Here is a 13496-nt window from a genome sequence, read left to right as displayed (position 1 = left end):
AGTTTTGCCTCCTAAGAAAAATGTTACAAACCTTTAAAAAAATATTATTTCCTGGTGTCTGAGTTGTAATGGAGACGTTCAAAGAGTTGTCAAATACATACTGTACTATTGATGATTAAATTGCCTTAATGTAGTATTATATATATATATGGCTCAATCCCCATATTTGTACTCTTCGGTGTTTTTACCAGCTCCTATGCTAAATGTCCAAATCTGGACACTCCTATGTGCAACTTAAACGGTACACATTGCTGACATAGGTGTATATAAACCATATAGCTATGTTCGCTTCTGAAAAAAAAAAAAAAAAAGTCGGTGGAATGGGTATTGCTGAAGAGCAGTGACTTTCACCATGGCACCAACTTGGTCAGATTTTCAGTATGTCCATTAATCAAGTTTCTTTCCTTCTACTTGGAAGTAAAGTGATTGTAAACTGGATGCATCTAGATGCACCAATAGTTAAGCCACAAAGTGCTAGACCACACAACTTCACAGAGAGAGACTGCTGCATTCCAAAGCTTATTCAAATAGGTTACATTGGCAATGTCAAGTTTTGAATTTTCTCAACCCAGGCCTAATCTGTCTTAAATTTGAAAATGAACTTGTTTGGCTCATGCAATGGTGCACATTTTGAAATTAAAACCTGCCTAGGTACTGGGCCAGCCTTCACTTCACTAATGGGAATGCTTCTGATGTATTTTCTTTACCACCTGTCCATCCACTGGGCTGGTCTAAAATTAGAGGAAGCCAGTAGTATTCTGCTGATCTGAATTCATAATGGCAGGATTTCATTTTGCAGCTAATTTTGTCTATTCTGGTTTTATTTTATGTTTTGGGTTAGAGCCCTTAATTCCAGCCTAAATAATTATTTTATTCAGAACCAGCATATTCCACAGTACTTTGCAGTATTATACATTATTTACATCAGTCCCTGCCCCAGTGGAGTGTAATTTTTAGCAATAGTTTGGGAATGTTCATTGCACTCGTTCAGTCAATGATCCTACTCCCTTACTATACAATTCACGAGAACACCAGTGAAATGAACAAATACACTGACTGAAAGCCAGGCATGATTTCTCAACACCAGTGCCCAAATGTTTTAATATTGTTAATATTGAATGGAAATACATTCCACCAACAAACTTTCTGGAAAGTGTGCCACAAAAATGTATGTTTTAAAAGGAAAGATAATACCAGCTTCATATTATAGATATGGGATCTATTATCCAGAATGGATAAGGGTTTTTTCTCATTCTGTGGATCACCTTGCCTACTAAAAACATTAATTTAACACAAGTAGGATTGTTTGTCACCGATATGGATCTATGCAGCTTAGTTGCCATCACGTACAAGGTACTTTTTCATTATATAGAAAAGTGAAATATTAAAAATTTGCTTCAAATGGACTTTGGAGGAGATGGCCTTCCTACAATTTGGAATATGATGTTGCATGCTGGCCGGCATGTGTTAAAATACTTTTGGTCGTATATTGTTATATATTCCATATACTCAAAGGGTTCCTATATGAGTTGTCGTTTTTCTTTGCAGCTACTGAAGTGGTGACAGTATTTGTTTTCCAAGAGCCATCACTGCTGTCTTCTCTCCAGGACAATGGTTTAACAGATGTGATGCTTCATGCTCTCCTTATAAAAGATGTAAGTACTTTATCATTGAGAATCAGAATGCCATAAAACAGATAATGAAATCAAGGTTATCATATGGTTACAGTCCTGTCTGTTTGCATAGTAGCATTTTTTTCATGTTTAGTTTTGATCAGTATCTCATGAAATGAAAAGGATCTGATGTTGCATGGGTCATCGTAAACACTGCCATTCAGTGCTTAATTCATTTCACCTGTTGGTCCTATATCGTGGAAAAACCATATTATGAAAATGTAGATGGGGGGAATGTAGCAAAAACATAGGTATTTTAACAAGCTAGAATTTATCTGATAGGTTCCTGCTACCCGAGAAGTTCTTGGATCCCTTCCTAATGTCTTCAGTGCTCTCTGTTTAAATGCCCGAGGTCTACAGTCTTTTGTGCAATGCCAACCCTTTGAGCGACTATTCAAAGTGTTGCTCTCTCCTGATTACCTTCCTGCTATGAGGAGACGAAGGAGCTCAGACCCTCTAGGTAAGAGCGTTTTATTGATCGATAACCTCCTTATTAAGACTGCACAAGAGTCAAGGTTGACTTCAGATTTCAGAGACAAAGTAAATGTTAACATGACTGAATCTAGTTGACAGACTTACACATTTGAGCCCTTCATTTGGTGTTTCCAAGACTGAATTACAGCTTATAGGTGTGCATTATTTTGGGGCACCAATTTAGTTAACATGTAGAATTGACAGTGTTTGCCCACCAGGCCTTTAACACTGGATGAACGGTCCATGGCATTTCCAAATATTCCCTAAACTCCTCTAACCCCTGCCGGAGACCTGTAGTGCAGCATAGAATAGCTCTCTTCAGGTCTCTAGTCGAGGGATTAAGAGGCCCGTGGTCTCTTCCAGCTTTGACCTCTCTCCGGTCTCCTGCAGGCGATACAGCCTCTAACCTGGGCAGTGCTGTTGATGAACTGATGAGGCACCAGCCCACATTAAAAACAGACGCTACAACTGCCATCATTAAGGTACAGTCATTTTATTATAGATCATTGGTGTGGGCTCAGTAGTGCAAAGGGGGTCTATGAGTTAAAAATATTTTTTAATGTGGTAGTTTGGGTTTAGCTTTATTAATCTTTGTTTCACGGGAACACTTTTTTTTTTTTTTACTGTAGATTTTTACTGTAGATCCTTTTGTTTAGACAATTCCGATATTACACCTACTGCCATGCCTTCAAATTTCTGCACCTATTCACAAGTGTACACATTTATTTTTTCTATGTTTTGTTACAGCTCTTAGAAGAGATATGTAACCTTGGTAGGGACCCAAAATACATCTGTCAGAAGCCATCTATTCAGAAGGCTGACGGCACAGCTACTGCTCCTCCACCACGTACCAACCATGCAGCAGAGGAGGCTTCAAGTGAGGATGAAGAGGAGGAGGAGGTTCAAGCAATGCAGAGTTTCAGCACAAATCAACAAAGTGAAGTTGAGCCCAGCCAGCAGTAAGTGTGCAATGGGGGTCTTTCTGTAGTGTTGCAGGATTTCAGAATCTCAATTGATGACTGCAAAAAAAAATTATAAAATCTACATTTATTGCAATAATTTTGCACACAACTGTGTGTTCAGCAACTTATCTGTCAGATAAATCCCACCTAGTACAATTTGTGACGCTACAGTCAAATTTTTTTTACCTTTTTAAAAAGCAAATGATTACTGGTGATAGTATGTCCACAAGATTCCCATTGGCAGAAAATGGGGATATCCGTTTTTCCTTTTGGTAAAGAATAAAATGTGGGCCTTAACTTGATGGCATTAGTGCTTAAAAGGGATACTATCATGGGAAAACATTTTTTTTTCAATTAATAGTGCTGCTCCAGCAGAATTCTGCACTGAAATCCATTTCTCAAAAGAGCAAATTGATTATTTTTTTTATATTTAATTTTGAAATCTGATATGGGGCTAGACATATTGTCAGTTTCCCAGCTGCCCCCAGTCATGTGACTTGTTCTTTGCTAACCTTCAGTCACTCTTTACTGCTGTGCTGCAAGTTGGAGTGATATCCCCCCCCCCCCCAGCAGCCTAACAGAACAATGGGAAGGTAACCAGATAACAGCTCCCTAACACAAGATAACAGTTCCCTGGTAGATGTAAGAACAGCACTCAATAGTAAAATCCAGGTCCCACTGCAACACATTCAGTTACATTGAGTAGGAGAAACAGCAAACAGAAATAAGCAGAGAAGTAATAATACATAAACACAATAGAGAATTTTTCTCTTGCCAAGAAAAAACATTTGTAATGAAACTAAAAAAACACATTAACAGAGTTTACATTTGTGAGTGGGCTTTGACGGAAATAATGACTCCATTAAATGTGAAATGTGTTTCTGAAATGGGCTGCATTCAAATATGGAATTGATTCACAGTACTAGGTTTCAATCCCACTTTGAACTTCTGAAAAGGACATATTTAAAATTCTCTTCTTTTGTGTACCAGTCATGACCTTTTAATGTAAAGTTTATTATGTCTCAGAGGGCTCAAAGATGTTTACTTTTCTGGCATTCGTAATTTGGTGTTCCTCTTTTTTCATTTACATTCTGATCTTATTAAAACAAAACAAATGGTCTAGCAAAAAGATACACCCAAAGAGTGCTCATTCTTGGATCTTGAGCGATTTGTGCAGTGACTTGCGGCTGTCTGAGTAAGGTGCTATTTCAGGAAATGACCGCACCGGTTTGATTTTTTTGCTTATTTGTTTTTAGAGGCCAGGTTCATCAGTATCTCAACCTTGACATGTTTTCCCCCAAGAAATTAGTTGCCTGCTGTGTTTCTATAGAAACACATTTTGAAATAATTTCTAAATGCTATGAATACAATTCATTCTGGGTTTTCTCTCTTTCCTAGTGTTGTTGGCACAGAGGAGAGGATTCCTATTCCTCTAATGGATTATATTCTCAATGTGGTGAGTGTGAAAAAGTTTCTGGGTTTTCTAGCATGAATATGTGTGTGTTTTACTGATATTTGACACTGACTGTGATAGACATAACACACAGCACCTTCTGGAAATCACTTTTGTTTCTTAATTGGAATGAAAGATGTTTTCACAGCTGTATTGGTATTACCCTGAATTGATAACATCCCATGATATCTTCACAGATGAAGTTTGTGGAATCAATTCTAAGTAACAACACAACTGATGATCACTGCCAGGAATTTGTCAGTCAGAAGGGTCTCCTTCCACTTGTCACCATCCTTGGGCTTCCCAACCTACCTATTGACTTCCCTACCTCTGCTGCCTGCCAAGCTGTGGCAGGCGTCTGCAAATCCATTTTGGTAAGTTAGTTATGTTTAATTCAAATGATGAGTTTGATCCTAGGAAAAGTGTATATGTTGTGCCTTACTGGTAAAGGACCAGTAATGTCATAAAGTGAAATTGTCAATTTTTTTTGGTGTTACTTGTCCCTTCAATGAGCTTGTACATGAATGTAATCCTTACTGAACATAATGATACATCTATGCATTTATTGTTAATTGCAAACGTCCATATCCCTTTCATATAAGGGACACAGGCACTGGAAGGTTGATACCACCTTCTGGGTCAGCAAGACACTAAAACAAAACACAGCTCCTCTATGGACATTTGCTTTCATTTACCGTTCTCCATTGTCTACTTGGCAGACACAGGAAACAGTGGGGTATAGCTGGTGTCACTAGGAGGCAGGACACAACAAGAAGAATAGCTCGCTCTTCCTCCACTGCCTTTATCCCACCATTGGAAAGAGCCTAATCAGTTTTTTGTAGGACGTATTTTTCTTGTGACAGTGTCAGATTGTTTGGACTTCAGCAGAGGTTCGACTCCTACACAGAGTAGTTTGTAAGCATTGATATCTCCCTGAATCCCGTCGTCTGGCACCCTTCCCTCCCCCCTCACGGCTAGCCTGGAGTGTTTCGGCAGATGATTGTCTCCCTTTCAGACTGGGACAATCCTGTGGAGTGGCATTTGTGCAGACCAGGGCTGTGCTCTAAATCTTAGAAGGGGCAGTTACCTGGCTGGGAAACGGTTCGGTTTTTTTATTCTTAATCGCATGTCTTTTCTCGTCCTTTTGGTTCCCACAGTGCCATTTTAGACATGCACAAATTATCGCTAGTCTAGAGAGACGCGTTACTTGTGGTCATAGGCAACTGCGCCATTCACCTCACAATAGCTCCGCATTTGCAGATGACCGATATAAAAACCACAAAGTCCCAGGCAGCCAAGCAGAGTTGCAGTGAGACACAACCCGGGGGAATAACTCTACTCATAATTGCAGGTTAGACTTTTCGGTGCAAATAAAATTAAATAACAAAAACCCCCCACACCAGTGGTTATTAAGCCACTGCATTCCCACACCATGTCTGAGGGAACCAGTGAGGGCCTCTTTTCTAGGGGTCTACATCTACTTCCGTAAAGTTCCTTGCTTGTGCCAAATTTCGTAAAAGGTTGCCATCAGGCCATAAGGATCATATTTGTTCAAAATGCAGGCCTCCTGAACAAGGTCCAGAATATCCAGGCCCCCCCCCCAAGTGGACCAGACTTCCCATGGGGAGACTGCTGTGGCACAAGGAGACTCACCAACACCGGGGCCTCAAGCCATCTCAGAATGGGAAACCCAGTTAGCTAATGGGATTCCCATGTTAGCCCAATCATTGGATAAATTACTTAATCACCTCAATAACCTGAAGCCTAAGGCTCCCAAACCTAGAGCACCTAAGAGATTGAATTCAACTCCAGAAATCAGTCACCACCTAATTGGGAGGAGGATCACGGTCTGTTTAGAGGGAAAACTTTCACATAGCTCAGATTTACAGAAAGAGGAGTCTCCAAAATTCTCTTAAGAAACCAGTAGATTCTCTGATTCTATCAGTGTTCGAAACCCTTAATCTACAAGAACCAGAGGGAAGCTCTGACAGTTCTTTTCAAGCGAAACAGCAGGTGTTCACCAATGTTTCCCTCTCACTCTCGGCTTGATCAGATAAGCCAACAAGAATGGGACAAGCCTGAGACGTTTTCAAGATAACCGCAGGTTCCTAAAGCTGTATCCTTTCTCTACAGACCTTACTGAGAAATGGTCATCACCACCGTCGGTTGATGCTCCAGTTTCTCGTCTTTCCAAGAACACAGCCCTACCAGTCCTGGATGCTTTCTCATTTAAGGACCACATGGACAAAAAGATGGAGGGACTTCTCCGCCCCCTGTTCTCTGCCTCGGGTACCTCACTTCGGCCAGTTTTAGCCACAATCTGGTTTAGCCGGGGCGGTCCAATCGTGGTCGAAATCACTCCTACAGGCAATTCTTTAAGGAGCTCCTCTCCCAATGGCCATCCCAAATTAGAGGCACATGAGTATATCTGTGAAGCTTCTCTTAATGCAGAACATCAGCATTGGCTGTAGCAGCCAGCAGATTACTTTGGATGAAACTGTGGTCGGCAGACCTCTCTCGTTAAAGGAGAAGGAAACCCCCTAGGCACAAAAGCCCTCCCCCTCCCCTGTGTTGCCCCCCCCCCTCCCTCCTCTCCCTGGGCAAATGCCCCTAACTTGTTACTCACCCCTCTGCGCAGGTCCTGTCCACAGAGTTCACAGGCGCCATCTTCTCCCGAGCGGTCTTCTTCCTGGATTAATCGGCATCTTCTGGTGCATACGCAGTGGGAGCATTTACTGGCACGGATCTACTGCGCATGCCCTGAAAGTCACGAAAAACTTTGGGACTTTCGGCACAGTAGATCCGTCCCTGTAAATGCTCCTACTGCGCATGCACCATAAACGCCGGTCAAAGCAGGAAGAAGACCGCTCTGGAGAAGATGGTGCCTGTGAATGAACTCAGTGGACAGGACCTGCGCAGAGGGGTGAGTAACAAGTTAGGGGCATTTGCCCGGGGGGACAGGTAGGCCAAGGGGGACAGGTAGGCCAGGAGGGGCAGGTAGGCCAAGGGGTCAACACAGGGGAGGGGGGAGAGCTTTTGTGCCTAGGGGGACTCTTCCTTTAAAAAAAAAAAAAAAAAAAAATCACTAACTCCATTACCATTTAAGGGCAAGCTACTCTTTGGTCCAGACCTGGACAAAAGTATTAGCCAAGCTACGGGGGCAACAGCATTCTACTTTCATAAACACGCGCACCTTTTAGCAGGGAAAAAACGTTTTCATTCCTCACATAACAAAAGCACCAGATCTCCACTGTGACAAACCTCCTTAGGAAGAGGACATTTGGGGGCAAACCTAGGTCCTCCTGGCAGAACTGTAAGCCCTTCTCCAGACCTACGGACAAGCCTACTTCGGCATGATGGGTTACCCCTGTCACCAGGCCTCGTGTCCTTAGGAGGAAGATTGTGCCACTTAGCAGACATTTGGCTTTCAATCAAGACTCCTGGGTTTATGAGGTCGTCACACAGGGATACCATCTGGAGTTTTCTTCCATCCCTCCCAGACACTTCTGTATGTCAAGGCTCCCTCAGGAACCAGAGAGCGCAAGGCTTTTCAGGAGGTAATTGCCTCTCTCCTCCAGGAGTAGGTTGTTACCCCTGTTCCAAACTATTCAAGGGATATTATTCAGATCTCTTTGTGGTCCCCAGAAAGGATGGATCAGTGTGTCCAGTACTGGATTTGAAGGTACTCCACAGATTTATCCGTCCACGAAGATTCAAAACGGAATCCCTAAGATCGCTGCAATGAGTCTTGGGCAATTCCTGACCTCCCTCGATAACAAGGATGCTTACCTACACATTTCAAATTTCCCTCCCCATCAGAAGTTCTTATATTGTGCCTTTCAAAACTGTCATTACCAATTCACATCCCTTGCATTCGGCCCCAAGAGTTTTCACTAAGATCATGGCAGTAGCCACAACAGTGATCAGGAATGCAGGCGCATTCGACAACCTACTAATCAAGGCACCCTCCATGGCAGAAGTTCATCCTCCTCAGTTTGGAAAAGTCATCCCTAAATCCCAGCCAATCCATGGTTTTTCTAGGGATGCAGTTCAACTGGGGGCCATTTATAAACACTGGGCAAGTTTGCACGTGGGCAGTAACCCATGGCAACCAATCAGATGATTGCTTTCACTGTTCAACCTGCAGCAGGCTGAAAAAAGCTAATCACTGATTGGTTGCTATTGGTTACTGCCCAGGTGCAAATTTGCCAAGTGTTTATAAATGAGCCCCATTGTCTCAGAAGGTACCTCTTCGTCAAGAGAAATCCAATCATTGGTCAACTCCTCGCTAGCAAAACCAAGTCACTAAACCATGTTCTGGGGGTCATGGTGTCGTCAGTAGAAGTGGTTCCTTTTGCCCAACATCACCTCAGTGGAACATTCCTGCATCTTGGAGAGATTCTTTTGATTCTCTGGTGGTTACAGACCTCACACTTCTCCACCGGGGGAACCTGGGGGAACCTCATTGGCGTCTGAGGTCAACAGATGCAAGTCTGTTTGCCTGGACTGGATGGTCGCATAGCACAGGGGCAGTGGAATCAGGAAGAAAGTTGCTTGCCGATCAATCTGCTCGAGATACGAACAATCCGCTTGAGCCTAAGATACTGGCAACAAGACCTATCAGAACAAGCAGTAAAAATTCAGTTGGACAACTCCACAGTGGTGGCATACATAAACCACCAATGCAGCACAAGAAGCAGACGGCCCTGAATAAATTAAAAATTGATATTCCAATGGGCATAAACCAATCAAACCCAGTTGTCCACCATCTACATCCCAGATCTCCAAAATTGGAAGGCAGACTTCCTCAGTTAACAGACATTGGACATTGGCGAATGGTCATTAACAGAGGAAGTCTGAAATTAGATAACACTAAGGTGGAGAGTACCAGAGGTGGACCTCATGGCAACGAGGCACAACTGAAAAGTGCACACATTCTTCGTTTGTTACCGAGACCCTCTTGCAAGGGCTGCAGATGTTCTGAACTCCCTGGAATTTTCATTTAGCATACGCTTTTCCCCCACTGCCCTTAGTACCCAGAATGATCAAGAAGCTACAGAGGGAACAAACCACACTGTCTAATAGCTCCAAAGTGGCCAGACGCACCTGGTTTTCAGATCTTCTCGGCCTTTTAATAGCAAACCCGTGGACACAACCGGACCTCCTGCACCAAGGGCCAATCCAGCCAGACTCAACTTGACTGCATGGCTATTAAGACCCAGATCCTGAAGAGGAATGGTTTTTCTGATGCATTGGTGCGTACCACGAGGGCAGCACAAAAGTTGGTTTCTGCTAAGACTTACCATAGAGTGTGGTCTACCAACCCTCATGAGACGGGAGATGGATTTTGAGGTATTTTCTGTCCCCAACCTCTTGGAATTCTTACAGGAGGGCCTATACAAGGGTCTCTCCCTCGGATCACAAGTCACAGCTTTCAGCCCTATCTGTTCTATTTCAGAAACGACTAGCTCTTCTACCAGATAAAAACAATTGTACAGGGGATGGCCCATGTAGCCTCACCATTCCGTGCACCTATGGCCACTTGGGACCTAACCTTCGTTTTGAAAGCTCTACAACCTCCACCATTCGATCCCATGGCTTCAGTTTCACTACAGTGGATCACTTGGAAGATGGTCTTCCTGCTAGTGATTGTATCAGCTATACGTGTTTCAGAACTCATTGCACTATCCTGCAGATCGCCTTTCCTCACCTTCCACCACGATAGTGGTACTTTGCACGGGGCTGTCATTTCTACCAAAGGTAGTTTCGAATTTCCATCTGAATCAAGTGATTGCCATCCCAACATTTTCCCTTCACCGTCTAACTTCAAGGAGGCAGCACTACATTCCTTGGATCCAGTCAGGGCTCTCAATTTCTACATACATAGAGTTCAGGACATCCCCAAGTTCGACTTACTATTCGTTCTTCCTTTTGGGCCACAACAGGGCTCAGCAGCATCAAAATCTTCCATTTCCCGATGGATAAAGCAGGACATCCATAGAGCCTACTCTGCACAGGGCCAGACATCCTCTTTCTAGATCAAAGCCCTCTCCACCAGGGGGATGAGCACCTCCTGGGTGTTCAGGAACCAAGCCTCGGAAGAGCAATTGTGTAAAGCAGCTACGTGGACATCAATCCACTCTTTCACCAAATTTTATCACTTCTACACTTTTGCGGCACCTGACCTGACAGGAAGGTTCTTCAGGCCGCAGTGGCATTTACTGCATAGGGCCTCTTTCCAGCCCTAATATCGTGGACACCTTTGGTACGACCCCACTGTTTCCTGTGTCCCCCAAGCAGACAATGGAGAAAATGAGATTTTGTGTACTTACTGTTAAATCTTTCTCTTCAGTCAATTGGGGTGACAGGACTTCCCTCCCCGTGGAGGCCCTCGTGTCTCTTACCTGTTAGACATGGTTTGGCAAAGGCCAATAGATTAGTTTCTTGTTGAATTGGGTCACGTTAGACCTTCTTTGGGACAAACTGTTTAGGCCCCGCCCACTGGAGGGGTATAGTCAGTGGTGAAGGAGCAAGTTATTCTTCTTGTGTCCTGCCTCCTAGTGATACCAGCTATACCCAACTTGTTTCGTCTGTTCCCCAAGCAAATGAAGAGAGAGATTTGGTGACTACACAAAATCTCCTTTTATTTCAATAGGCAGGAATCCAGATTCAGACCTCCGCTATGCTGAGCAACAGTCAGGGGCAGTAACTATGGCACAGTATCCTATGCTCTTGGGGTGGGTATTTGTCTTGCTATGCGCATAGGATCCTTCCTTCTAGCTGTGTTCTGTGCTGTAATCGAAGACCCCTAAATCAGGCTGTTTGCCAGCTCCTCAGTAGCACCCCTCTCCAGGAGTCCATCTGCAGTTTCACTCCTTGGGGTATATTTATCTGGGTGAAGTTAAAGATAACCACAGTCTGCTAGAGTGAAATTTCGCCACTCTCCATTCATTTCTATGGGATTTTGATTTGAAAGGCGTATTTATCAAAGGGTGAAAGTTCATCCTTTAATAAATACGCCTTTAAAAACCCCATAGAAATAAATGGAGATAGAGGCTCCATTTCACTCTAGCGGACTGTGGTGATCTCTAACTTCACTTTTTGATAGATATACCCGCTTGTTTCGCCAGTTCCAGAGTGTAAGACTAACATCTTCCCTCACATCTTGCTTCTTTATTCCTTCCCCAAGGAAGACACATCTTTGGTCCCTCTTCCCCACTGTGGGTCCTCCAAATTCCCTCTGGCCAAGTCCACTGCCATCCTTGTAACCCTCACACAACTGCCTTCAAGAACCCCATAAACAAGAGGCTAGAGGGCTTTTGCAAATCCATAAACTTTGCCTCAGGCTTTGCCATCAGGCCTACCTTGCCACAGCCTGGGTGAACTGTGCCTCTGCCAGGAATTTGATAGTCAGAAGGGTCTCCTTCCGCTTGAGACGCAGTCTTTGGCAGGAAGGTGTGGCTTTCCAGCCTTGCGCTTAGGGACTGCTTTTGGACATCCCTCCAGTGCCTGGGTCTTCCTGAGAAAAAGGGATCCTTTTCTTTCTTCATTGAAGGGGGGACATAAGCAACCCCCCCCCCCTGCTCAGGAGCTCCTTCTGGAAGAGCTACAAGGCTGCTCCAGTCTGGTCACCCTGGTGGAAATTCCATCTGCCTCTCACACTTTACAGGGAATTTTATCAGATAGCAGAGATAAGAGTTCTATTAAGACCATCGATTTCAGTTTAGACAACTACTTATCTTGTTCTGGTTAAGGGGGTGTAGCCTGCAGGGGATTGTTGGGCTGGCCCCTGGAAGTACTGTCAGGGCTTTTGTTAGTTTAGTGTCCTGTCATCTTGTTAAGTGATGTTAACCAATTCAATGATGCATTCTATGTTGCAATGGGAGCTAGTGATAATGATGAAATCCTATGAGTATTCTTTTTACACATTGTAAGGTAATAAGCAAGTTAATTTTAAGAATGTGATGAACTCCCTCATGTAAATGAAGATGCTTGATTCTTGTTGAAGAGAAAAAGCTGTACGTTGGGACAAGTCTTTGGTTACTGAGACCCTGGGCATTTTAAATCCATGTGAGTAGCCAGTAAACATGGCACTAAAGAATCCCCATAGACTTTCACTAAAGTTGCTTGACTTTATTGCTTATAGTTGTAGAGACAATGGTTATCTTGAAAATATACTGTCGTGATTAATAGTTGGAAGTCCATGAATATAGCGCTATAGATATAAAGTATCATTTACTTCAGTGTCTTCACCACCCCCTGTGGATCATAAATACAAGCTCCCTATCACACTAGGCACTAGATACACACAAGAAAACTGGAGTTCCCAGAGAAAATCAGGCCGACATTACAATAACTAATAAGCTCCTTGCCCTTGCAGATAGTCAGAATCAAGTTCAGGACCTCGGTGTATGTAAGTTCAGGACCTTACTATGCAGTAAGCCACCATGCCAGCTTTCCCTTTTTACCCCTGAAAACACTTTGTGGGAGGTGGATAAGTCCTTGTTTTGTTTAGTCCCTGGTACCTTGCTTAAGCTACCTCCAAAAATATACAGCAATGTTTTTCAGCATTATTCTTATTCCTCTTTACTTTCCTCTTTTTTTTCGTCAACATCTCTCCAGACACTCTCTCATGAGCCAAAAGTTCTCCAAGAAGGACTTCTTCAGCTGGATTCAATCCTCTCTTCTCTTGATCCACTTCATCGGCCCATTGAGGCTCCAGGTGGCTCAGTACTGCTGCGGGAGTTGGCATGTGCTGGGAATGTGACAGATGCTACTCTTTCGGCCCAAGCAACTCCATTACTGCACGCTCTCACTGCAGCCCATGCCTATATCATGATGTTTGTGCATACGTGCAGGGTTGGACAGGTGAGATGTAACATGTAATACTTCTTTTGTATGCTTATGGGGATGTTCAGAAAGGACTAAATACAA

At 43.4% G+C, this 13496-nt stretch overlaps 1 protein-coding gene across 11 annotated transcripts in view; it reads left to right on the top strand.

The window, feature by feature from the left end:
- Window positions 1–13496, top strand: part of LOC108699996 (E3 ubiquitin-protein ligase HUWE1-like) — a 159206-nt gene that overhangs the window by 48885 nt on the left and 96825 nt on the right. For 8 of the 11 annotated variants that reach the window (XM_041574909.1, XM_041574910.1, XM_041574916.1 and 5 more), the window contains 7 exons: window positions 1549–1655; window positions 1956–2133; window positions 2511–2629; window positions 2895–3106; window positions 4508–4565; window positions 4760–4936; window positions 13185–13430. In XM_041574909.1, coding sequence (XP_041430843.1) covers window positions 1549–1655; window positions 1956–2133; window positions 2511–2629; window positions 2895–3106; window positions 4508–4565; window positions 4760–4936; window positions 13185–13430 — 1097 coding nt within the window. The remainder of the gene's footprint in view (window positions 1–1548; window positions 1656–1955; window positions 2134–2510; window positions 2630–2894; window positions 3107–4507; window positions 4566–4759; window positions 4937–13184; window positions 13431–13496) is intronic. The other 3 variants (XM_041574913.1, XM_041574912.1, XM_041574917.1) reach the window with 1 other exon arrangement.

This window comes from Xenopus laevis, chromosome 8S, assembly GCF_017654675.1.
Source record: "Xenopus laevis strain J_2021 chromosome 8S, Xenopus_laevis_v10.1, whole genome shotgun sequence".
Lineage (NCBI taxonomy): Eukaryota > Metazoa > Chordata > Amphibia > Anura > Pipidae > Xenopus > Xenopus laevis.
Note: the sequence above shows the minus strand (reverse complement) of the source record. Positions and strands in the feature narration are given on the sequence as shown.